At 39.6% G+C, this 27,977-nt stretch overlaps 1 protein-coding gene across 1 annotated transcript in view; it reads right to left on the bottom strand.

Annotated features, from left to right (window-relative positions):
* Positions 1-27,977, bottom strand: part of RABGEF1 (RAB guanine nucleotide exchange factor 1) — a 63,009-nt gene that overhangs the window by 17,055 nt on the left and 17,977 nt on the right. The window contains exons 8-9 of the mRNA XM_075059541.1: positions 2,940-3,124; positions 899-1,065 (exon numbers count right to left, since the gene is read on the bottom strand). Coding sequence (XP_074915642.1) covers positions 899-1,065; positions 2,940-3,124 — 352 coding nt within the window. The remainder of the gene's footprint in view (positions 1-898; positions 1,066-2,939; positions 3,125-27,977) is intronic.

Here is a 27,977-nt window from a genome sequence, read left to right as displayed (position 1 = left end):
TGGCCATTATCTTTTTCTGTACATCTGTCGTATCTTGCTTTACTAGCAATTATTATTGCAAGAAAAGCTTCAAATAAAGGTTTGAATTAATAAACTTGAGTGTCTTGGATGCAAGAGTGTGGCACCCTCACCCAACACCTTTAGGAAGGCAGGTAACTCATTTTCTGTTAACTAGTCTAAACTTCTTGGGATGGTACACTGAACAAGGCCAAATTACATGGAGTATATTGTAAAGAGAATCACTGCTCATTAAGACCAGTGGTTTTCAACCTGCAATTTCCAAAGGGGTCCATACCTTCATTCAAAAATTTTTAAGGGTCCACAAATGAAAAAAGGTTGAAAACCACTAATTTAGACTAACCCAAGACCAGCAAAATTTCTTCTAATTGAGTTAATCACAGATATGCACTGTCTACAGACCCTACAATTTCAAGTCCTTTTCACACCTTTTTTTTAGCAACAAATAGTTTGGGAAGACTGAAAACTATTCACACAGATAACTCTCGTCAATAGTGTAAAGTGATCCAGGAGATCCATCAATACAGAGTCAGTCGTAACATCTGATGGTATTATGATGTCCCCTGTATGCTGATCAGAGGAACTACTCAGTGGAAATTCAGGTTTTAGAGGCTTTATTTGTGCACACAGTTTGTAAAGCACCTCAAAGAATGAGCATGGGAGTTCTGGAAAACAGTGGAGTAGATTCAAAACAGTAGTTTTACCAGTATTGTTTCTAACAGTGGAGATGACTCTGACCTTGTAACTACATAAGTATAGGATGGCGGCCCATATACAAAGTTGTTATTGGCTTATATTTGGTAAACCATTATACACAGCCTTCTAAAAATTCATAAAGGGATATATTATACAGTAATGGTTAAAGAAATATAAAAATTACCCTTCTTAGCTCCTGTCCTGGAAGAAGCACTGAAGAATTTCTTCACAGTTGTCACCTTGCGCGTCTTTTCATTGCTTTTCTTTTCCTCAAACTTGGAAAAGGTGAGTGACTGGGCCCCTGGTGTACTCTGACTACTAGCATAGGCTTCTTCCTCCTCACGCTGAAGTCTAAAATTAAAAGAATTTGAGACTGTTAGTTAGTTAGCACCAACAAAAATTAGCATGCACTGACAAATCCATTACCCTTTCTGTCGCTCCAGGCCTGTTCTCCTTCCTCACCCCCATATCAACTCTTCTTCCAAGCATCACTTCCTTGTCATTATATAAATCTCTCGTTTCCTCACGGTCAATACAGTAAAAACCTTTGTCCTTTCACCTTCATTGCAGCTCTTCAAGGCAGAGATTGTGTTTTATCCGTGTCTTAAAGCATATTGTATTTACTATTCTAAACATTTTAATCATAATCATAAAGAGCTTACCTGCTGCTTCCATATCCCCCGAGAAAAGTTATCACTTTGTAAAAGAATTTCTTACAGGCCCAACACCATGGTACTTGGACAATTATAAAAATAGCACCACTCTTATTACCTGCCCCCTCTAGAGGTTATAAATTTGTTTTGGTCTATGCCAGTCTTGGTGACAGACAGTGAACCGCAGCCACTGGAAACTGCAGGCAGCCGTGCCTGTGGACGGTCGATGTAAACAAAGTGTCTTGTGGCCTGCCAGTGGATTACCCTGACAGGCCAAAAGATGCACACCACTGAGTTAAGGTATGTCTACGTGAGGATTTCTGAGGTTTTTTTTTTAAACTTGAATTAATTGATTGTCAGTTAACTTGAGTTAGCTAATCAGTGTCTATATTCTAGCTTGGACATTCCAAAGATGTTTGAGATTTATTCCGGACTGAGTTCTAGGATCTGCCATAAACATTCATATGCTGGAACCAATGTTTGTGGAGTAGCAAATGCAAGTTAACTGGCAATCAACCAAAGTTTAAAAACAAAAAAAACAAAAAAAACACTTTAGTGTAGACAAATTCTTAATGACAGATGTGGCCAAATTCTCCACTAGCTGAATCATGCATGCAACCTTCAATGGTAAACTTGAGCATTATAGTACAGCAGTCTGAAAGTAATGGAGGCATGGATAATTGTGGTGCAACATGCATTGGAAATCACAGTTGGACATTCTCAGGCCAGCTGAAGATAGCAGAAGTTACTAAAATGCCATTTAATGAATGGGCATGACACAAAAACATCTTCTCATCCCTAATGTAAAAAACAAATCTTTGTTGCTAGGCTTGACTACATATGAAATTTGATCTGGAATAAGACAGGATGTGCATTTAAAACAGATTAACTATTTCTGCTTATCTCCACGTGTGGATGCTCTTATTTCAGAATAAGAGTGTCCAATATGGAGTTAAACAGAAATAGCTCATCAGGAATAGCTCCCCAGGGTAGACAAGCCTATATTAAAGAAACAAGACTTACTTTAGTTACTTTATAAGCAAAGCTGGCAAAAGTACTTAAAAATGAAACTTCATATTAATTATTGGCTAACCCCAAGATGCTGATTACCATGTTTCACAGCAGAGGAACTATCAATTTCAGGTAATACTGAAAATGGTGGCATTTTTAATTCTTGCTACTGCCAAGACAAACATATTAGCTGAGAAGTATCATCAGCTATAATGTATTTAATCAGCATCTGAGAAAAAAGGCTGAAATAAAATGGTCCTAAAAAGAGTTTGCACACTGCCAAATATTAGTCATGGAATTCCAGACTTTATCATGTAGATTATGCAGGATATTTATTGGGCTTTTGTTTTGCTGTCCTTAGTCACCACAAAGCAATGTCACAAATTACTAATTTCAAATTTCTTCCTTGGCATTAGAAATTTGATTCTGTCTCCCCAAACAAAGCCCACAGCTGCCAACTGAAGGCAACAAAGGTAAAAAGGACTATAAATAAAAGATGGCCATACTGTTCAGCGAAGCCATTTGACTGCAAGGGATGAAGGAATAAAGAGGCATCTTTACCGCTCTGCCAGCTCCCAGTCATCCTGAATCTGCTTCTGCCTTGCCTTATGGTACTCTTCTCTCCAGCACTTGGAGCAGAAACCCTGCCAAGCAGGGTTTCCATAGTAACCACATCCTTTCTTGCATAGTAGCTCTGACTGATCAACGTGAATTCCTCTGCGTTCAGACTTTAGGCTCATTTCTTCCTGTTTAAAGAGAAAAGGGTTAAAGAACAGAAGAGAAGCTTGTTGACATATGTGAAAAGAAATCTAGTGAAAATACTTTGATAAAGTAGTATATATATTTTGAAGAGTCCATTTATCTTATAAAGAGAAGCTACCCTCTCTCTAATTATTGAATAATTCAAGTAGTAAAAACACAAAGGCTAGAGAAGCCAGGGCAATTTTCACTCGTTAGAACACCCACATCTGATGGTTACACAATCATACAGTACCAACCTAGTGACAGGATGAATGTAAATGTGTACACTTGTGTCAATGTAAAGTGCTACACACAGGTCAACTATTAATACAGGAGGTCTGAGTCTTCACTGACTTGCACTTTGTGTAGTCATACAACTCTGAAAAAAATGTAAAAGGTGACCAAAGCAGAACACAGTCTACCCTCACCAGGGTAGTATGTGGGTATGAGGGATTACACAATGTGCAAGGCAGTAGAATGTCAAACACAGTAAAATACATGAGTCCTTAATGAACAGATACAAGATGTATTTGTATTTACTAGATTTCAGAGCTGGGTGGCTGCTGACTGAGGGCCCAGCTCTGCAGGCAGCAACACAGAAGTAAGAGTGGCAATACCGTACTATGTCATCCTTACTGCTGCTTTACTCTGCCTTCAGAGCTGGGCCCCTGACCAGCAGCCGCTGCTCTCCAGATTCCCAGATCTGAAGGCAGCAGCACCGCCAGCAGCAGCACAGAAGTAAGGGAAGCAGTACCGCAACCTCCCCTACGATAATCTTGAAACCACACCCTGCCCCCAACAACTCCTTTTTGGGTCAGGACCCTTACAATTACAACACCGTGAAATTTCAGATTTAAATACCTGAAATAATGAAATTTATTATTTTTAAAATCCTGACTGTGAAATTGACCAAAAGGGACCCTGAATGTGGTAGGGCCCTACTAATAAGACATATCACAGATCCAATATTCTCAGCCATTATAGCATGGCGTAAGTAAGGCAATATTTCTGTTGAAGAAATTTACAACCATCTAACACTGATCCAAGAGTTTAATAAGCAACCAGATCCCTAGTTTCCTGCTCATTTTTCTCATTTTTGTCTTCAGTGAGACTATACAACTGAGTCAGAATCAGTATTTGCACCACTGTCTCATAGTATTGAGGAGTCAAGTATTCATTATCTAGCAGTAGGTCTCAACTTTCAGATTTTTTAAATATTTGATGAAATACTGAACAAGACAAATGAAAGTACATTTACTGACGCAAACCTCTGAACTGTTTGAAAAGAATTAAATTTGGCTCAAACACACATACTGAAAATAAATTGTGTGGATTTCTTTACTCTGTTAGGACAGCTTGTCCCAAGGACAGTTTCAGTGATGAAGCAGTTAACTGTTTGATAGCTTCATTATAATTTCAACAAATTTGCTCCATTTATGACAAAACCAACATAAATTCATGTATGACTCTAAACATAAGCAACTCAATATTAAAGCACTACGCATATATTAACATTAGAGCTTGGATTTGAACATCCTCTTACATAAACACAGCCCCAACCTAAAATATGATGTTTGACTACTGCAAAGGAACATGAAAAAGGAACTTGACCACATACAGCTGATCTGGACTAGACTGAGTTAAATGCAAAAATGAAAACTAGCATAGTGAAAAATAATTTTTATTTAAAAATGGTTTTAATTTAAGGTGTTAAGTTAGATGTTTTTTCTTGAATTCAATAGTAGCCCTTAATTGGAAAGGATTCTTCAGGGGGAAAAGAACATGACCAAAGTCTTTTCAATTCCACTGACGTTCACACATACAAAGGTTGTGGATAATAAAACATGTTTTAAGCTTGTTTGATTTTGCTCAGCAACTAAAATATCTAGAGAGACATAGCATTATTTCACTTCAGAAGAAAGAAGAAACCAGTTTGCTCCCCCACATTCCCATCCATGAACCACTGTTCTAGTATGGAAAGTGACATACACATTTTATACCAGGTTAAACTGTATATAAAGAGACTATTTTTTTTTAAAACTATGCCAATGTTCGACATTTTCCAATGACTTAAGAAAGAGATTTTAAGAGAACTGATACAGAGGAGAAACCAAACTACTTCAAGGAGGAACCAATTCAGGATTCTACTCAACGTTTTATGTGAGAGAACGGTCATGGGTTGTTTTTTTCCCTCTCTCTCTCTCTTTTGCCCCTTTTTTCTCCAGTCTTTGAGAAAGGAGCAACGATCTTGATTCCTTAAGAGGATTTCCTAACATGGGTCTATATCTGGTAGCAATAGTTTTCATTTTGAATGGCTATAAGTTGGAAATAACAGTTATATATGCCAAGCTTCATCTCCCTGTTTATATGGACCTGACGCTGTGAAGGGTGAAAAACATGGTAACAACAGAAGTTGCGGGGCAATTTTACCTTTTAGATGTTAATCTTTTTACTTGATAGTGTGTGGAGGGGGAGGGAATATTTTAAATTTAAATAGTAGTGACTGCTTTTGCTTCGCCTGTACCTTACATTATTCATAATGGAAAAATAAATTATAAACAAAACAAATAAACGATGGGAAAAAGTCATTAGACAAATAAAGATTTAAGTATGAAAACCATCTCTTCTCTCTTGTTCCTACAGATTAAGTCACCATGTTTAATTCCTGATGGCATACAGAACAGCTGACTGAGATGTCTTGCTATCCAGTGGACCAAACCCCAAGTGTTAGATGCGTGCAAGCGCCGCAAACTGGAGCTCAATGAATTCTGCAAAAGGAAATTTCTCCTTTTTATCACATGTATAATTGATTAATGAATCTTAGAATCACAGCCCTAGAGAATGGGGAAATGAAATCTTGAAACTATTCCGCAACTGTTCCCACGTAGCATTAAGTCTTCTTTCTAAAATAATAAATGTTTAATCAGCCAAATTTCAAGCGAAAGCTTGAAACAACTGCATAATTATTTTTTATATTAGACTATTATACTGCAGGTGCTTGCTTTAACCAAGCTTGGCTTTTCACACTGCATCAGCAATAGTTTTTTTACAGTGACAATGTACACTTCAGTTGCTTCCATCAACGCTGAGCTGACTGTCAGTGGAAGGATCAGCTTGAAGAAAAACATGCCAATTTTGTACGTTATTGAGAGGTTTAAGGAAGAGATTTTACCTAGAATATTCTAACATGAATTCTATATTCATTCTGTAAGATTGCTTTAACCATTCTAGGAAATAAACCACATATTTTGCAACTATCATCTCAAATTATTACCCCCCAGCATGCACGCACTCACCTAAATTCCTTACTGTAACAAGAATAATATTTCAGTATTGTCCATGGACCACATCTAGAAATTTAAATTTCTTTGGCTAACAAGAGCAGGATGGTGCTTGAGAGACTCAGTGAAGGAGGAATTTGGAGAAATGAGGGATGCAAAGTGAAGGTGCCCACACACACAAAACCCTCCAACCACTTGTGAGCTTGCATCATTTCTTGCTTTATGAAAGGGCGTGTTTACATCCAAGTGATGCAGACCCTCCCTCAGCTTTCTGCAACTCTAAGTTCAGAGATACAGTCAAGTCTGGCTCCCTATATCTAAACACACCTTCAAATGCCTTAAAAAGACTGGAAAAGCCAGATACTAGGGTCAAGAAGATTTGTTTGGTGTGCTGCAAATGCTCTGCTGTGCAGCAGAACAAAAAAAGCAGATTCTTTTCAATGTAAAAACTCAGAAACTTGGTTTTAAAGTAGCTAAATGAATCCTTATTTGAGGAAAAAGTTCTAGATGAGGGAAGGGCCAAAACAATTCTGTTTCTTGTGCTCTCTCTTTCTGGAGAGACTTACATAAGAAATCTGCAGAGCCAAGCCACTAACACACACCAAACTGTCCCTTTCCGTCTCTACTAAATGTCTAGGGATTGAAGCAGTCGCCCTGAATCAACAAGATGGTATCACATGTCATATTTCTCAAGTTAGGCAACTTTCTTAAAGGGATTTTCTCATTTTCAAACAAACAATCTGTTGCGTGGTCAGTTTCTGAATCTGCAGCTCAATGTTTATATTTCATTCAAACCCTTACATTCATTTAATTTTCCATATAAAAAAAGTCAGCTATATGTGGTTTATATTTGTACCATATAACTGAGTTATCAATATTGTCTGTAGTACATAAACCTGTACAGATTACTATCCTCTTGAGAAAAGGTCATTATTGGGACTACATGACTGGATAGTCAAATCCCTTTGTTTTGTTTTTGAAGCTTTCCATTTTAAAATTCTAGTTCCAATCCTTCAATGTGCTTCTGTGATAGGGTCTTTTCTTTGTATTTAAATGAATGCATTACACACAAGCAACAGTTGTCTGGAGCCCACTTCTGAAGGAACTTGACTTCATTAGTTTGTTAATTTAACTTCATTGCATCATTTTGTTCCTTTTTTGTAGATAAACTTACGGTTTCTTTCTCTTACATTTCCCTCTAGGAGGAAGATAGGAGTAGTTCAGGCATACTCCAGAAAGCAGGCTCCCTCCGTGACCCAGTCAATCTGGATCCACTCCCCTCCAAACTTCCACACATAATACAGTTGAGAGTTGCAACAAACAGGTGTCAGAGCATCAGGGTGAGGTAAATGGACTTACTTGGGAGTATAAGGATAAGGAAAGGGGTAGTGTTGTGGTGCATTATAGCGCATTTCTGTGCCCACCCCTTTGCTGCTTTGGCAATTAAGGAATAGGACAGCACAGAGATGAACTGAGCACTTACTGCCATGAGTGCACTCAGGCCTGTATCTAGTCAATCTAACATGCAATAGTCAGTTACCAATGGTTCTGTCACTCTGAACTGTTACGATGGCAGCACTTAGCCTCTCTCAGATTAGTGTAATATCATAAGTAATGCGAATGCTTGTGGATCATTGTTAAATAGTGTATGAAGATGTGTTGTGTTACAAGCATATTCGGGGACTGCAACATCAAAATTAAGTAATGAATGAAGAGCCAAGTTGTGCTGCTTTTTTCAACAAGCATCTTAGAATATTTACAGATTTGGCAAAATGTCTGAATAAGTGCATCAAGAATTTGTGGTTTAACTGTGAAATGGCTTTTTACTTGCTATACTGATACTGATCTGTTTAAGTTATTTTTTATTAGAATGCAAAAGAAAGAGGAACTGTGGAAAAGTCTCCAATATACAAATGGATGATGATAGATTCAAAGTGGAGATGGAGAAGACTTATGTTATCTAATCCACCTTCCTGCCAATGCAGGATTGTTTCCTCAATGTGAATTTTCTAATGTTTCTCCAGTCTAGTTTTAAAATATAGTATGAGGGGAAAAATTTAGGGAAATCTGAAGCAACTCTCAACATTTTACTTTGTGGGATTACAGGCACCTATTTATGTTGCTGAGAAGTAAAGACTGATTTACTTATTAAAATATTTGCTTTAATTTCTTATGGGTACAAATCTAATTTGGGTTTACTCTTCCCTGCCACCCCAAATTCTTTCACTATCAGATTTATCCTTCCATGACAGTACAGTGTACAGCAAGCCACTGCTCTTCCATAAAACAAAGTTATATCATTCAATGGGAACATTAAGAGGATACTGAAATGCATGTTATTTTTCAGGAGAGAAAGTCAGCTGCATCTCTGCCTGACAGTTCCTCTTACTAAGCAGTGAAAGCTCCTCTTCTTTGACTCTCTCCCAAACTTATAGCTGAAGTTAACATGTAATGGAAAAAGTGCAGGGTTTCAATTACTGCAGTCATAATGAGAAGGAGAGATAATCTAAGCCAATGCCAGCAAAACTGTGTTTTGCAGGAGACTGCTTGCCTGGAGCTCGATGATTTTCTGTGACTCACTCATTTAAATAAACTAATATCTTTGAGGATTTTCTGTAGCATGTGAAAAAGTTAATATTGTATCCAGACTCATTTTTCCCCTAATTTACAAAAGAAAATGTTCAAATGTGTAAAGATCTTGATTTCATTTGTGCAAAAAAGCTTATTTCAATGAAGTGCATAATTAAAAAGATGAAGGTGTACAACTTTCTAAAACTCCCCCTTTAGCCAAGATAAAACAGTGTCAGATTGACTTTCGCTGCCCAACCGGAAACCTAGGGCCTGATTTTCAAAAGTGTTGATCACTTTCAGCTTCCAGGGCCTTCAGCCAGAATTTCACTGGTTCATCTTCTTGGGGGTAGGGGTGAGAGAAGAGGAGGGGACAAGGGGGGCTGTCTCAGGTTGGATATTCAAACTTAGCGGGCTCTTGAAAATGTTGGTTTTAGAAGTTAGCCAACTTTTGGACAGTTACGTTAGTTATTTGCATGTCAAACCGAACTGATCAGCAACACAGATACAAGGCTAGCTAGCTCACAGTAAAATAGGAAGTGCAACCAGAAGAACATCATGATTTTCTTATCTTACTTTCCTTTAAAGGAAGTCTACAGTGATCAGTTTACGCATATTAAACCTATCTCCACAAACATCTTCCATTAAAATCCTAATGAAATTCAACATGCAACCCTCAGATGAACACTGCTTCACAATACAATCACTAGGATAATAAGAATGCACCTTGTAAAAGAAACTTCATATGAATTTATACATTATATTTCTAGAGACAAAGTGGAAGAACTCACACAGAAAAATTATAAAAGACAAAAAAAACCCATCACATCAACCGCAGGCAAGCACTTTTCTTAAAACGATCATTCTACATCTGACCTCTTAGTCCTTACCCTCAACGGAAACCTGCACAATATCTTCAGAAGATGAACCTGGGCGTTTAGATTCATAACTCTACTAGATACTAAAAATTATAGACTTAATACACTGGATTTATAGCTCATTACAACGTATAATCCACTAACCCTTCCTTGTTCTATGACTGTAGAACTGTTAACTGCCCGCTTCATCTTGAATTGTTTCCTGCAATATGTTAACTCCTTATCTCATCCACCTTTTTATTTAGCTGTGACACTAAAAACCTTTCCCAGGCCTGAAGAACTACTCTGTGTGTAAGCTCAAAAACTTGTCTCTTTCACCAACAGAAGCTGGTCTAATAAAAAATGCTACCTCACCCAGCTTGTCTGTCAAATATCCTGGGACCAACAAGGCTACACCACCACAGCAAACAGCTTTATTTCTAAGTCAGTTACATAACATACAAGGCCAGGCTTAAATCCAAAAAGGGTCCCTCCCCCAATCATTTGTATAAATCCCCAAGACCATATTTGTCAGTACTGTACAACAGGCACTGAAATAGCATGGAATTTGCTATTTCTTCTGGGAAATTGTACATTTTGTGCTAAGAATAAAGCTCTCTCAAGAGGAACAAGAAACTATATTTTATCAGTTTTCATATGGAAAACAGATTGCAAAATATCCAAAAATACACAGCACCAAACCTATGATAGATCCACTAAAATTACCAGAACTATTACAGAAAAATTATGCTGTGGCCTCAGCCTTAATATAATGTAAAGAAATGGCACCATCATCAAAATAGAATTTCTCACGACTAAGATTATGTAATGGTGTCCTTTTCAGCTATATAATCAAAATACATTGCAGGATACATCAGTGTTTACAAGGACTGGAGGCAGAATTGTGACTTCAGGGGAAGCACTGTTATTTGTTAATTAACACATCCATATTAGTTCTAGAATTTATCATGTAAAAGTCATACTTCAATCACATTATTTTCTGCTACCTTTCCTTCAAGTAACCTTTACAAGCTTTTTACATAAGAACACAAGAATGGCCTTACTGAGTCAGATGAAAGGTCCATCCAGCCCAGTATCCTGTCTGCCAGCAGAGAGCAAAGCCAGGTGCCCCAGAGGCAGTGAACCTAACACCTAATGATCAAGTGATCTCTCTCCTGCCATTCATCTCCACTCTCTGACAAACAGAGGCTAGGGACACCATTCCTTGCCCATCTTGAATAGCCATTAATGGACTTAACCCTGTTAACCTCCTCAGGTTCACTCTGTGCTGTGTGAAGAACGTCCTTTTATTTGATTTATACCTGCTGCCTATTAATTTCATTTGGTGGCCGCTCGTTCTTATATTGTGGAAACAAATAACTTTCTTATTCACTTTCTCCAAACCACATATTATACACACCTCTATCATATCCCCTCTTAGTCTCCTCTTTTCCAAGCTAAAAACTCCTAGCCTTTAATAATAATATATGGAGATATATCTATCTCACAGAACTGCAAGGGACCTCGAAGATCATTGAGTCCAGTCCCCTGCCTTCACTAGCAGGACCAAGTACTGTCCCTGACAGTTTTTTTGGTTTTGTTTTCCCCCAGATCCCTAAATTTAAATCTCTTCTCATATCTTCTCCTTCCCAGGAGCAGCATAGGCAAATAAATTCACCCTCACAGCCAGTGAAACTGATGACATTCCTAAAATATATAACAGTTTATTATTCAGACAGTATTTAAGTTCTCTTTAGGGTCTTCTTTGCATAGCAGAACAAAAATCCAGAAATCAGACAGAGTTAAGCAGAAACGAACATGTATTGTGAGCCCCTGGATTTCTGGGACAGCATCTGTACAAATCAGTTATGTAATTACAACACATGAAATTTTTTTCCTTAACATAAGCAATAACTCTGCGCTTTCTGAAGGTCAAAGAAGTGACTTTGTAGGAGTGCAGTAGATGTCAACAATGGTATTTCAGTTACACAGGTTCAAACAAATGTTTCATTTTTTAAAATATGCATGAAAGTCCAAAAAAACCCCAAAAAGACTAACTAGTAGGAAAAGGTAAGCCATCCACTTTCATATTAAATTAGGTACACTAAGCATATGCCAGCATTTAAAATTTATGACCAACAGCAGTAAAATACCATGTGGCCCAACATGTTTGTCATTTGACTCCTGAATCCCTCCCTTCCAGCTTTTATCCTCTATCTCCAGAAACAAGCAAAGAGACTCAGAAGTATTCCTAAATTCTATCACATTCCTTAGCGACAATCCAGACTGCTCTTTCCATTAGACCAGTGATTCCCAAACCGTAATAACCTGTGAACCCCTTTCATTAAAATCTCAAGTCTCGTGAACCCCCTCCTAAAAATGAATATTTCCAGGGATTTTCTCCTTTACCTGAGTAAGGATTATAAAAGCAGTGATCTTGGAAATATAAAATTTGTTTTTATGACATGCTTATTACACACTATGTATTAATTACTATTTATCATTACACTATTTTTATTACATTATGAAAACAGCAACACTCTTCCAAGATCTCACTTTCATAGCTTTTATCTCTTTGAATAAGCCTGTTATAAGACAAGGCTCCTATGTTTCATCAAGGAGTACCAGATGTGACACAGCATGAAGGTATTTAAGAAGCCAACTCAAAGAGTTCCTCCTACACAAGCATTCAGGTCTTGAGCAGTCCAGGCAAGCAACACATTACAACAAATCTTAAACTTGTTATTCATAATAATTTAAAAACAATACAAGCTGCCTATTTAATTTTAAGAACAGCAAAACTATCCACTTCTCTTTCCATTTCTTATAAGGAGTCTTGAAGTTTAAATCTCCTCAGTGTGATAGATATGCTTGCTTTGATCTGCTTAGCTCTTGGAAGCCCAGGGGGGCTCCAGGTTGGTAGTCCCATGCTGCCCGATGGGGTCCCTAGGGACAGCTCTGTCCACCATTAGGGAATTTTTTCCTGAGAACCCTCTGTAACATTTCATGAACCCCACTTTGGGAACCTCTGTATTAGACTGATCTGCCCAAGATATTTTTTTTTTTTTTTGCCCAAGATATTTCTTTATTTTTATTTTTATTTTTTTTTTTTAAGTCTTACCTCTATGACACTAATCATGCTTTAGAATGAATTTTACTATGGACATTATTTTAATTAGAACTAGTCAAAAAATGTTTCAAAGGAAGTTTCTTGAACACCTGGTGCAAAACAAACATCAAGACTGCTTGATTGTCATGTTCTGAGTGCTAAGCATTAAAGCTCAGAGCAAGATGAGAAAGGGGAAGGGTGAGGAAGACTGCAAACATTTTGCCAAGATATCAGCTGATGCTTTACATTTTATTAGTGGAGGAATGACAGATTGAATCCACACCAGATTAGAAAGGTTTCAGGTAGGGTTCACCACCAGTTCACAGCATACTTCCAACACTTGAAATGCTACAGTGTTTCAGCTGTAGTGCTTCAGTGTAGCCACTATCTTTGCGGCTGGGAAGAATTCTTCATCAGCATATGAGAGGTAATAATGGAAGAATTCTTCTGTGGACCTAACATTGGCTACAGTGGAATTTAGGTTGGTTTATCTAGGCTGCTCAGAGGTATAGACATTCACACCCTTGAGCAATTTAGTTAAGCAGACCTAATTTTCTAGCATAGACCAGGCCTTTGAATCCATGTACAAATCTACAAGATAGACTGCCATAGTGTCTTTACTGCAAAGCAACATCTTCTACCAAAGTCTATCTAATATAGAGCGGGATCTCTGGATTTTAGCCATCAAGTTGTCTAACCCTGCCCAGGGCAGATCAAAATGACACAGCGGTATCTGCCAGCAGCAGGTCCACACTAACACTCACGTGAGAGCTAGCAGTGGTAAAGCTGTATCAGTAATACTGTACGGTGGAAAAAAACGTTGTATACGAGGCTATAATGACATTCCCAAATGAACCCATCCCCAAATAGACCAAAGGCAATGAAAGCAGAAATTTTCAAAGGAGAAAGGCGTCCATTAGAAAGTAAGAACTTCTTTGGCTAAGACTGTGTGAAAATAATGTCAGTATTACCAGTAGTGTCTTCAGAAGAGCGACTACAAACCTCAAGTAATTTTCTTTTAATTAAATGCCGCAAGCCTTTATAAGATTGAAGTAACCAGCCATTCTATTTTCAATCACTATTCAAATATTTATTCAGTTCAAAGCAGCAATCATTGAATTGCATGGCACAAATTTCTTATAAGTCATGTAAGTGCTTAAGTATTCATGATTCACACACTACTCTACAGTAATCATTTAGGCATGTAATTAGTATGTGCTTGTAATAAACTAGGAATCAGTTTCCTCCACAGAGAAGGGAGGGACAAGATGACTTACATATTTTCCATCCATGGTTCTATGAAAACTAAGTAACTTCAAAACAAGCTAACATCAACCCAATCATACAGTAATCACTTTGTTCAGAACCAGCACTTAATCATCAAAACTTAATCAGCAACCAATTCATACTAAAAATATTAAGAAATTAGATACACAACAACCAAGTTTATTTTCTTGCATATTTACTATAGCCTATTAAATATACGTTCATTACGAAGAGAGTTAAAAGATTTTAGTAAAATTGTTTTATCTTTCATTCAGAATTCAAACGACTGCTCAAATACTACTTTAAAGCAACAATGCCAGGTAAGAATATTGATAATATGGAAATGAAGTATCACCATAAGATTTCATAACAATATTGCCAAAGGAAGTTACATCCACTGTTTAGCATTTCTGGAATCCAATGTGCGGGTCACCAGGCTTCACAAGTTTTATAAATCTTAGTGAACATAATTGATTATTTGTTCCAACTCTAAAAAAGTAATTTAAAAAGAGTTATATGTAAATAAAGCACCCCCTCAGCAGTGCTGACAGTGCAAACTAAAACCACAATTTAATTTGTCTACATGCCAGCTGTCTGCATATCTTATTATGGGATCTCAGATCTTTCTCAGCTACCATCTTTAATGATGAATATTTTATCCATCATGGAGGCCATGAACATAGTGAACTAACAGATCACACTCAAGTGTCTACATCTTGAACCTGTGTGCCTCATACAGAAAAGGAGGCAAATGGAATCACACACCATATATGCCTAAAAATTGCTTCCTGCTATAACTGAGAAGAAAGGAAATAATTCAGTATCACATTAAATATGCATTTTTAAATAAATTTTGATCCAAAAATCCAGATGGAAGATAAGCTTTTTGAAGTGTCAGTTATTCTGTTTCACATATATATTATCAAAATGCTACATCATTATGTTGCTTGCCTGCTTGTAGACAGAGAGGAGCAGTTTTATGGAGTTGACATCTGATATCCAATTCTTAGCGTATACGTGCACCTGACTTAAGTGTTATCAGTATCACAAGCTATGCATCTGAAGAAGTGGGCTGTAGCCCACGAAAGCTTATGCTGAAATAAATTTGTTAGTCTCTAAGGTGCCACAAGTACTCCTGTTCTTTTTACAAGCATGACTGTATGTTACAGTCTGAAGACTAGTTTAGGTCACTTGAAGTACATCAATGATATACAGAGAGACTAAGCCTAACAGGAGTTTATGACAAACGGCAGCAAGAGAAGGAGAAGTTGCGGAAGACTTACAGACCAGATTGCATTATAAATTGAAATAAATTTAAAATAAGCACTCATCCACAACTTAACGTTTTCTTTTGCACAATGTAAAACAAACACACACAGGATAAAAATCCTAAATAGAAACATCTGCCCCATCATAGCAATCCATTGGATCATCCTATAAAAAGCCTTCCTGATCTAGCCATCATATCTCTTCCCAATCCCTCTTTCCCCACTTCCATTTCCCAAAATACTAATGATGGGACTTGCAGCATGCCCAGGTGGTCAACAATTTCAAGTTTTTACAGATATTAGTTGGAGGGCTTTCTTCCTAGAGTCAAGTAACCTTCCTTGGGAGCATCATTTCCTTTTAAGCCATGGGGCCACAAGCGTGGATTCCCTCTTACTGTAATCTATGTAGTATCACATGGACAGAAGTGATGTCTCAGGGGGCAAGGCACCCAGACCACTTAAAGTAGGTCTAAGCTTAAAATGTTGCAGAAGTACCACTGTAGCACTTCAGTGTAGACACTAGCAACACTGATGGCAGGGGGTCTCCCATCAGCATAGGTAATTCATCTCCCAAAGAGGCAGTAACTAGGTCTATGGAAAAAGCGTATTGCAGTCCACACAGGGAGCTTTCCCTTAAGACTATCCAGTTTAGTGTATAGCATGGCTCCCATATTAATTTTATAAGTTTTTCTATGGCTCGTCACTACTGTATCTAAGCATTTCACATAGCTACTTAATCCTCAGAACACTTCTATGAAATGAGTAGTAATATTCCCATTTTACAGAAAAGAACTGGGGCTAGTCCAATACCTTAGCCATAAGACCATCTCTGAGAGGTGCTCCTTGCTGGAAGTACATTACATCAGAGCTTTGGGGTCTGTGCTAGCTTCCTGTTGGCTTTCAGGTGAAGTTTAAAGTGTTGGTCTACAAAACCCCAATGGCTGGTTTACACTGGGAACTTACATTGCCGTAGCCACATCTCTTAGAGATGTGAAAAATCCACACCCCTCAGTGATGTAGCCATGCCGACCTCACCCTGTAAACAGCAGTAATGATACCAGTCTTGCTTCCAACGGTCACACATGTTTACATTGTAAAAGTCATGACAACTATGAGCAACTTGACTGGAAAAATCAGAAGAAGCACTAAGTGTTTGGCAAGGGAGTGAACTAGCCATTAAGACTGCACTACTTTTTCAACCCTAGAAGTGCTCCCCTGAAGGTAAAGATTGAAGTAGTTGCAGTTCTGTTTGTAGAAACTTGCATTGGAGCTGCCCCAAATTGTACTTGTCCTGTGTTTAAACAGGTAACTTCAGTTTCCCAAGCTGTCATTCTACAGTTTCCATGAGCACTAAATGCATGTGTAAGATACAAAAAAAGAATAAACCTGATATAGAGGGAACTATATTAAAATGGCTATCATAGAAATGGACAGGTGAGTAGATTGTTTGAGCTAGTAAGTGTCCATAATAAATTTTCAAGGCTGGATCAACTGTTATTTGAATGATTAAGTTGCATTATTTGTTAACCAAAAGTAGAAGAGACAGTAGAAAAGTTTTCTAGGATGCTCTTGGGAAGTCAGGATGAAGAAACAGCTTGGTGTGTGCAATGTGTGAAACAAATTTATTCCCCACTCCCGAGAGTTAACGCAAGAGAAAAAAAATCACCTGAAGTTTATTACATGCAGTTTCTATGTTTTCCTATAAACCAGCCTGTTCATAAGTACAAGATACTCAAAAAAAGAAAAGGCACAGCACCTCATTATAGAGCAGCCAGTCAAAAAACCAGAAATGGACAGCAATGACAAAGGCTACGACAACACTGCATACCACTTGGGGCAACGTGTAGGGTATGCGTAGCTACATTCAGCAGTGAGAATTTGCGTCCATGCTGTGGTGTGGAGCTACATGTGTCAGTGAAAAGCTCTGGCAAGGAGAGGCAATGGGGAAACAGTCAACAGCAGAGGAGCCTTTTCCCGCTGCTTCTTCTCTGCCAGAGCCTTTTCCTATGACAGGGAGATGCAGAAGCCTTTTCCCACTGTCACAATGTCTCCAAATGGCTGTGAAGTCTGCTCTTGGCAGAAGCTTGAGATACATCTATGACTCACAAACCTTGGTTTCATTGATGTTTTGACAATACTTGCATAGCCTGCTGCACCAATAAAATATTTTTGAACTGAACAGCAGTCAACCAGAAAGATCAAACAATGTTTCACCAGTATTGTCACAAAGTGTTATTATTTACATTATCATACAACCTAGAGGTCCCAATTACGATAGAGGCCCCAGTGTGCTAGGCACCACACAAAGTCAGAAACAGTTCCTATCCCAGAGACATTACAGTCTAAATGGACAAGATGGATAAAGCACAGAAAAAAGGAAGCTTTTCCATCTCCCAGATGGGGGAACTAGGACACAGACTCAAGATTTGGGCAGAGATCTGCCAAAGGTCACACACACCAAGTTTGCAGCAGAGCTAGGAACTGATACCAGGGCTGCAGAGCCCCAGTCCTGTGCCTTAACCACAACCCCACCCCTCCTCTTACACCAAAGGTTCTCATACTGGGGTCAGGATCTTTCATGGGGTCATGCAGTTATTATATGGGGGGTCATAAGCTGTCAGCCTTCATCCCAAACCCCGCTTTGCCTCCAGCATTTATAATGGTGTTAAATATATTAAAAAGTGTTATTCATACATAAGGGGGGGGTCACATTCAGAGGCTTGGTATGTGACAGCGGCCACCAGTACCAAAGTTTGAGAACCCCGGGCTTACCCCAACTCGCTCCAACAGGCTCAGAGTTCAGCCTCCCTGTACGTGGGATGGGGCCGGAGTGCGCAGCCCCCCGGGGGCCCTTAGCACGGACAGCCACGCACCCCAGCACTAGGTCTATGGTCTTTCCCTCCCGCTTCGGGCCGGGCCAGGAGGGGCTCGCCAGGGGGGATGAGGGCGAGCTCGTGACACGGCGAGGGGGAGGGGCAGGGGGCCGCCCTGCGGGGACAGGAGACCCCCCACCCCCAGCCCCCGCCCGCGCCCCTTAGCAAGGGGCAGGGAGGGCCCCGCTCTCCCCCACCCCCGGGGCTGGGAAGGCCCCGCGCCGCCACGCTCGCCCTGGCCGGGAGGAGGAGCCCGAGCCAGAGCCCAGCCCCGTCGCGGGGGCTGCCCCACTTGCCCAACGCCCCGCCGGGCAGGGGCCGCCGCTCCCTCTCGCAGGGGGCAGGAGCAGGGGACCCTCCGGGTCGACACCTTCCCCTTCCCCTCACCGGGTCTCCTGGGCGGCGGCGGCGTTTCAGCTCCACTCAGCTGCGCCGCCTACGACCGCGACACTCCTCCCCTCAGGCCGGTCCGGCAGGGCCCCGCCACTGCGTCAGCGCGCGTGCGTGCAACGGCGTCACTTCCGGGCAGCTCCAACAGGGCGGGGCCTGAGCGAGAGGGGCAGGGCTAAGGGAGTGGGCGGGGCCTCTGGGGCTGGGGGAGAGGCCAGGGAACGGGGGGAAAGGGTAGCAGGCCCTGTCCCCATGCTGGAGCTGCAGGAGTGGCCCTGCTTGCAGAGCTGTGCCATTGGCAATGGGCTATTGCAGCCAGCAGGGCCTGGGGCTGCCCCGATCAGCGGTTCTCACACTTCATGGCACCACAACCCCCCTTCTAACACCACAATTACAACACGACCCCTTGTGGGGGCAGAGGGGACTAGAGCCTGAGACCCACTGCTCCAGGTGCAGGTGGATGTCAGGCTTCAGCCCCAGATCCCAGCCCTTCAATATGGCCCTAGTGACCCCATTGAAGTACAGTTTGAGAACCGCTGGCCTAGATTCCTACTGTGATAAGGATATTGTTGTCAAGGATGAGGCTGTTACTCAGGTCTTACTGCTTCAGGGGGCACAGGCTGGTTTCCAGCTGCCCCAAGGAGTTGCTGTATCACACCAAATGTCACCATACCGTGATGCATCTGTCCCCTCCTCACAGCTCCAACAATCCTCAGAGACATTTCATTGACATGCCAGACATGGAGACAGTTTCATTAAAATCTGTAATAGTCCTTAAAATAAGGAACAGTGGCAAATGCGCTAATGAAGAAGACTCGCACAATATCTCACTCAGGCTATAAAAGAGGATGTTGTTGTTGCTGCCTCTTTCCAAGCTGCAACTTGGCGACATGAACGCTCGCGTCACAAATATCAGATTTACCAGAGTGAGAGCGTCATTACATTGCTTTTAAAGTCTGAGGTCAGTCACTACTGTTTTTGCTGCATGTGCTATACCAGGACCAATTTAAAGGGCTGTAACAGTTTGTAAGACTGTTATTGTAATTATAAAGAATGTTCATATGCAATTTGAACCTAGGATTATTTTCTATAGTATAGTTAGTCATTTAAACTATTAAAAGCACAAGCTAAGGAGTGTATAGTACAGGGGTTCTCAAACTGGGTGTTGGGACTCCTCAGGGGGTCACAAAGCTATTACATGGGGGGTTGCAAGCTGATAGCCTCCACCCCAAACCCCACTTTGCCTCCAGCATTTATAATGGTGTTAAATATATAAAAACATGTTTTTAATTCATAAGGGGCAGGGGTCACACTCAGAGGCTTGCTATGTGAAAGGGGTCACCAGTAAAAAAGAAGCCTAAGAACCACTAGTATAGTAGAACCTCAGAGTTATGAACACCTCAGGAACAGAGATAGTTCATCTCTCTGAAATGTTCATAACTCTGAATAAAACATGACGGTTTTTCTTTCAAATGTTTACAACTGAATACTAACTTAATACAGCTTTGAAACTTTGCTATGCAGAAGAAAAATGCTGCTCTCTCTTTTTTGTAGTTTATGTTTAACACAGAGCTGTCCTGTATTTATTTCTTTTATTTTTAGGCTCTGCTGCTGCCTGATTGCATATTCCCAGTTCCAAACGATGTGTGTGGTTGACTCGTCAGTTCATAACTCTGGTGTTCGTAACTCAGAGGTTCTACTGTATAAAATTGTTTGAGACAAATGGACATAAAATGTGACAATTGCTAATAGATTTAAGCTGTGTAGACTTATTGAAGAAAAACACTCAAATAATATTTTACAATATTAAGTGATTGGAATGGATGCTAAAAGTACAATATGTTTCGTTGCTCCACAAAGAAGCCAAAATTAAAACCCACATTGATATCAGAAACTTGACAATATAACCCACAATGCTGAGTTCCTGTTCTCTCTACTTTTCATCTGCAAAACCAAGTAAGTGATGAGAAAAAAAATCATGAAAGTAGTAGCTTCAATTGATGCAAACTTTGTTTCTTTAACATGCATTAAGTTTTCTCTCTTTCCTACTGGATAAGGCGTCCCCGTTATGAAAGCCATGCACATAGCTGGGGCTAATCAGCCTCCTTGCTGATCATCTCAACAGACATGAATGGACCCTGGAGCCAGAATTACTTCCCTCATCCAACATTTAATAGTGATTGCTCCAGCTAAAGGCTGCCTGTTTGGTACCCGTTCTTTGGATAAATGTGCTTCAGTCTCCAAAGCTGCCACACTTTTCACTAGTACCAAATTTTCTCTCTCTCTCACACACACGTATATAAATTACTTTCATTAAAGGAATATTCATTTTTGAAATAAGTAACTTACTCCAATAGCTGCAGAAGGGTATGCTGCACTGCAGCTTGGGTGGACTGTGCCAAGCAAATAACCAGTCTTTGTCCCAAGAGCTTTCAGTCTAAAGGTACAAGGATGAAATACAGTACAGAACAAACACACAGATATTGAAAGGGTATTACTGTCTTTCACACTGCTGGTCATTTTGTACGAGAAAGATCCCATCATGGACCACCTCCCTCTCCCACCAAGCCAGTACCACAACGTATGATTCTCAAAATGTTTCATTCTCCAGGCCAGTATGAAAGACCCGAAGGCCAAGTTCTGACAACTGCTGTTACACAGGGCAGCTTCAGGGAACAGATCTGTTTTTTTTTTAAGAAAAGGATTTCTGAACTCAGGAAAGGAGGGCTGTTTTGCAAACATTAATGGGAGATTTCTCCAAGGATCACACAAAAGAAAGCAGAAGTAGGTGTCACAAAGAGAGGGGAGATGGAGAAAATGAATGCTGATGAGGAGACACTTGACTCATGCAGAGGAGAGAGAAAAGCCTCTGCAGATTCAAGTACGGTCAGGGAAATGGGAATGGATGATCCTGGCAGCTGCATGGTAAATTGGCCTGTTGCTGGGATTACAACACTTGGTGACACCAGGCTTGTGTCTGACTTGTAATGTGGTAATGTCAAGAGATTTACCTCTCACTATTCTACAAGCAAAACTATTTCCCCATGTTTATTTCCCCCCTACTGTTCCTCACAACTTCTTGTCAACTGCTGCAAATGGACCATTTTGATTACCACTACAAAGAGTTTTTCTCTCTCCTGCTGGTAATAGCTCAGCTTAACTGATCACTCTCATTAGTGTGTGTATGGTAACACCCATTTTTTTCATGTCCTCTGTGTATATATATATATAATCTTCCTAATGTATTTTCCACAGATGCATCCAATGAAGTGGGCTGTAGCCCCCAAAGCTTATGCTCAAATAAATTTGTTAGTCTCTAAAGTGCCACAAGTATTTCTGTTCTTTATTCTACATGTGTTCGATATGAACTAGGAAAGAGAGCCACACTCCTCTAAGCTTTGCTCAAGGGAGGTCAAATTCTCATTTTTCTCTTACCAAAACCATCAGAAATGGCATCCCTGCTCCTCTTATAGTCTACAACTGGCCTTACTCCCACAGCTGCTTAGCCCTTAAATCAGAACATTGGCATTTTCCAGATCCGGCAGCCAGATGAATGCTTAGGAGGCATGTTTTATTTATGGCGCTTGCCTCAGGGAGAAAAATAGTTAAGATGACTTCTATTCAAACAAAAACACAGCTTACTCCCTCCCTCCTATTGACATACGCTCTAACTTTCACCTTTGGGTCTGAAACTTTCCAGCTCTCACCACAGACGTGAGGGGTGGTTGTTGGCTTAGCTGTGTCTGGGGTGTGGGTTTTTTGGTAAATTCTGGTGAAATGAATTGAGCTGCATTTGAATTCTTGAGCACATGCAGCTCAGCAACTGCCATTAAGCTTCTTGCTCCTAGTTTTAGCATCGTCTAGCTTGTGGCAAGAGCTGCCAGAACACGTGGCTAGAAAGGAAAGGAACAATCAAACTGACAATTTCAATGATGTCGGGGGAGGGATTTGTAAATGTCTAATTGAATCTAGGGCAAAAATTTTCCACCACAAAGCGAGACTGTAAACACTGCATTAACCCTTCCACTGGGAATCTCCACCACCTAAGTAAGTTTGAATGGATAGTATGGTGTCTTAGTTCTCACCCCTAATCAACCAGCTGATACACAGGACCTAGGTACCATCCACTCCCACTCGATGGGGAAGGAGGCTCTACAGTAACAGAGCAAGGGAACATGGGCATACCAAAGAGAGGAAGGCAGACCACTGATGTCAATGAATCACCATGCTCAACAATATGTCAAATAAAACCTTTCTTATCCAATTAATGCCTTTAATGTTTTAGTTAGTGTGTGGCAAGGCCATTTCTGTCTCTACTGTAGATAAAACTCAATAGATTAATTCTTTCTTCAAAACTTTCTGAAATCAGATTTTGGTTGAGAGGCTTTTGTGCCCATCGATATTTGTTCAGATTATAAAAAGACGAGTTAATATATTTTATTTCACAACAGACTATACATAATTTTTCTTTTACATATATTAAATGAAATACATAGATTACATAGTTTACATGGAATTGAAAACTAATACATAATAAGACACAGTAAGTGCTGCAGTATCCACAGTATTAAATTAACATTATTCACAAACTTATTTAAAATGTAAAAACAAACCCACACATTTGCAGACACTGAGTATCTCCAACTTCCAATCAGTATCTAGGATCGCTTTTTCAAAGGCATTCAGGATTATAATGCACAGAGACAACATCTTGCTGACAAAATGTAACATGACAAAATACAAATCCTCTTATAAAAGTCCCACTGAAGCACTATCTGTAAACTCATACTAAACCTGTGAAGGTAAAATGACCAAAAATTCTTGTCCTGGAAAGTAACATCCATCTGAAGATCTGTATAAAATAAATAAATATAATTCCCAAATCAGACTCAGCTTATTCACAGAAAGAAAAATGAAACAACCTTGAGAGTTTGTTTTTAAAAATTTTAAACAATTAGAAGATGTAAAACCATCTTAGATCTCCTCTATATCGCAAGGGACAATCCAAAAAGCATCACAAAAATGTATTCTTTTTTGAAGCTGTAAGTAACCATATAGATCAGCATAACTACAAGGTTCAGTACTGCCAGTGATTACTTAGGCCAGCTGTGTCTAAAGTGTCCTGGGTGCTAGCTCACAGAGGCTCTGCATGTGTTGGGAGAACTTCATGCTATATTCTGTGCTTTGTATCATTGCCCTTTCTGGCTGGTGATCAGTTGTATGACCCAGTACTTCTGCACTGAGTTTTGCCACCCAGGAAGCACAAGGATCCTAAGCACAGGATATAGCATGAAGTTCTTCCAACACATCCACAAACTCTAAGCGACCCTGGCTGAAACTCAAGCAGGGGAAACCCTGCCTCCATAGACCTACTTAATCTGATCCATTTTACCCCCAGAATGACCTGCATTACCTTACAACAGACAGGACTCACATTGGTAACCAGGTGTAGACAACCCAGATTAGCCAAACTATCCACCACCAGGAACTGATCCACCAACAGACTTCACAGATGATATGATGGAGATAAACATTTCTTTGCCTCCTCCACTACCACAGCATGAGAATTGAAGAAATCTGTATGATGCAAACTATCAGCTTTGGCATGAGACTTTCACCATCAGAGCATCTGTCTTCCCTATCATGTCATTTTCCCCAGGTCATCCATAAGCCAGGGTGACCTGTGAAGATAAATCTGGGGGAAGAGTGTGGCTCGTGACAACTATTGCTGGTTGAGGCCAAAAGATCATGACCTACCAGGTTTGTAGAATCAAGTCCTAATTTAAGATGAATAACAGGAAGAGACACAGATATGATGTAGTCCTCAGGATCTGGCAAGTCCACCAGTAAGCCCCTCAGAATCCCAAAGTATGGGCATCCTCGGCCTAAATTCATTACATTCCTAAAAACAACCTGCAAGAACTATGAACTGATTGTGTAAATTGATGTTACTTTAAAAAAAAAAAGACAAATGCTCTATAGGGAGTAAAAGGAGTGTGGCGAAACAAAGGGAGATGCAAAGGAGGAGGGGAGCAATAAAAATAAGATGACTCTGTTTGATTCAAGGACACCGCTTCAGGATCTCTATAGCAACTGCCAGCTGCCAACCGATAACTTCCAGGGATTTTTTAAATGAAGGCAGTATTCTGGCTCTCAATATAGATGTTGAATCTCTGGTATACAAAATAAATGCTCTAGGTTTAGGAAGTTTAAGTAGACTATATATATGTATGATGTGTAGAGGTTAGAACAAAGGGCAGGGAACAAGGAAGAATCCAGTCACAGTCATTACCTCAATGAGTGTCCTCAGGCTAGTCACTTGATCTCCTTATGCCTCTTACAGCTGGAAAACTGAAAGGGGGTGGAGGGGAGCAGGATCTCACTGAAATCGTCATTCATAACTAGAGTGGGGAAACAAGTTATGAAATCAAAAAACCCTCCCAGTTCCATGTTTGTAATAAAAAGTGCATGCTAAAAGCACTGGGAAGGATGCATTATAGAAAAATACAGCAGAACATGGATATTCAGTCATGAAGCATAAAAATATATTGGAAACGGTAAACAAGAAAACTAGTCAATTTCTGCCATGACTTTTACAGGGTATAAATCAAGATAATTTGCCCCCAAAAGTTTCAGTAAAATTTGATTTATTACTGTTTAAACACAGTAACTGTTTAAAAAAATAAATTTAAAGTGCCATTAACCCTTTTGAGTTTAGCAAAGTGTCTGTGTTAAAAAGGTACTAAAGCTAGCCAGGCTTTGTATTCGGTCAAATTAACGCATTCTTGGATACACAGGAGGCTTTGGCTCTAACTTCCAAGGACTTGCATTACCCAGCTCCACTATGCTGACTGCTATGTCTCGTGGTTTAATCGATTGTCATTCTAAGCAAAGGTTTGTCGAACTACATTTCAATTAGATTGCCAAGTACATGGTTAGATCCTCTTTAGAGACTCACTTATTAAGAATCAAGGAAGAGTTCCTGTAAATATAACAGACTGAACTTTGTATTTGTTGGAATGCTTTCAGGTTATGCCTATTTGTCTAAACTGCAAAAAAATCATATAAGCTAAAGCAAACCTCCCTGCAAGAATCCAGAAACCAATTGCTGATGATCATGAAAGAATTACATTCTTCAATGGAAGTTTTCCACACATAACATTCCTAAACAATTGCTGCACTTGGGAGCACTATAACAACTGAATAGACATGGTTACTTTATACAGGAGTGTTTGTGTCTCCAAGTTTTACCCCTTCAATCTCAAACTCTTCTTTCTGTATAGGTTCCAGAAATTAAATCCCTTACCCCATAAGTTTTTCCCCTAATGCAGGGGAGACATGCTCTAAAAAGCATTCCCCTAGCAAGTGTTCACAATCATTTTCATGGGTTAGCATTAATCCAGTTAGTTCCAAATATCAACAGGCTCGTCTGTTCCACTCATCTGAATCTTTTGAGGCTCCAGAATGGATGATTAGTTGAATTATATTTTATAACTGACCGTATATGACATATTTTAGGTGTCTGTACCAGCCAAACACACATATATTATGATACAGTTTCTGAAGCATATCTTGGCTATGTTCAAGAGGAACATTATTACAGAAAAAAAATCAGTGATCAAGATTTCAAATAATGCTGACACACACAAGCTTTTTAAATAAATTAGGGATAGTCTAGTGGTTTGAGCACAAGGATGGGGAACCAGGATCTCCTGCATGCTCACCCCAGCTCAAACACTATCTGTGGACTTGGACAAGTCATTTAATCTGTCTGACTCAGTTCCCCTATCTATAAAATAGAAAGGCTAGCTAGTGACTTGAAACGGCTATTATGAGAATTGAGTTGTCAGTATTTGTAAACTGCTTTGAAGATTAAAAATACCACTCAGGGTTATGTATTTTAATTATTTTACATGCACAATTCCCACTGACAGTAACAGGAATACTGCATGTGCAGAGAGAAGAGACCTCGAAATGTCCATACCTGGCCCTAAGAACTACATATTTTAAAAGTCACTCTAGCACATTTGATTCTGATCCAGGAAAGCACTTAAACACATTCTTAATGTCAAACATATCCCATCAAAGACTATGGGCTTGTTTGCTGGATTAGGGCCTATATGAATTATATTTTAAACAAATTTATCCCCTTTTGAATTACACTGCAAATGTAAATTGATACTTCTGCCAATTCTCAATGATTCATCTCAATAATTATAGAAAAGACCTAGTATATAATAACTGTGTTAAATAAAAGATGTTTCAGAAAAATAATAAGACTAGAAATACAAAATTACAGTCAATGCGCCATTCTTCATTTATGCCCTCAAACAAATGCCACACCATGTACTGTGGATTTTTGTGCAGTTCAATTTAGATACATTAAAATATCTTTCACACACAACACTGATGCTGGCTATGTGGACTGCTTTAGGGTTCATACGTGTCCCCTGTGGAAAAAATTAATTATAAACCTCCTCCCCGAGTGTCTGGCAAGAGCATCCCCAAGCTCCTATGCGTGCTTGAAGCTGGGAAAGCCAAAGTAAGAAAAGATGTCTACAGCTTTCAGGTTAATGAATTAATTCTTTGTTGTTACTAGATTGTATAATGTTTCCCTGATAGACTCCCTACATCTCTACAAAATCTGTCAGGGGGACTCCAAGACATTTGGGCTCTACGAATTTGAATCTTATTGCTCCTACTGTTGGTAATTCTTTTTTTAAAAAAAGTTACATGCTATGTTGAATGTAAAGAACAGATCAGGAACTAAGGGTTAAGTTTCAAAACATTCTGCAGAAACAAATCAAGGGTCTCAATGGAAAAACAGGAACAGGGAAAGGCAGAGAGAAAGAAGTAAACTGTGCCACTGGCAGTCAACAAAGATGCTAGCACCTTCCCAGGGGAACAAAATCTCTGCACCCATGAGACAAAGTGTATAATTTAAGTCCCAACAAATTCCAACCATTAATCAAATTCCAACCATTAATTGCCACCTATTTTAATCCACTATTTAGCTGCCTGTAGACATAACATCTTCCGCACTGTATCACAGCCATGCAACCCTCGTGTAGTATTGTGTTAAGTAGGCAAAAGGGGCCCTTATGAGCAGCATTTTGTTATGTTCTTAGGTCCTACGGTTCTCTAGTTACCATTCAAGAAACAACTGTCAACTTGTCAGGATACTAAAACTTACCTTCCTTAAAGTAAAATAAACCTCATCCCATTCCCGGTGGGTGCCTTTTATAG

Source organism: Chelonoidis abingdonii, chromosome 20 (genome assembly GCF_003597395.2).
Source record: "Chelonoidis abingdonii isolate Lonesome George chromosome 20, CheloAbing_2.0, whole genome shotgun sequence".
Taxonomy (NCBI): domain Eukaryota; kingdom Metazoa; phylum Chordata; order Testudines; family Testudinidae; genus Chelonoidis; species Chelonoidis abingdonii.
The sequence above is the reverse complement of the archived record's forward strand: the minus strand, read 5'-3'. Positions and strand labels throughout refer to the sequence as shown.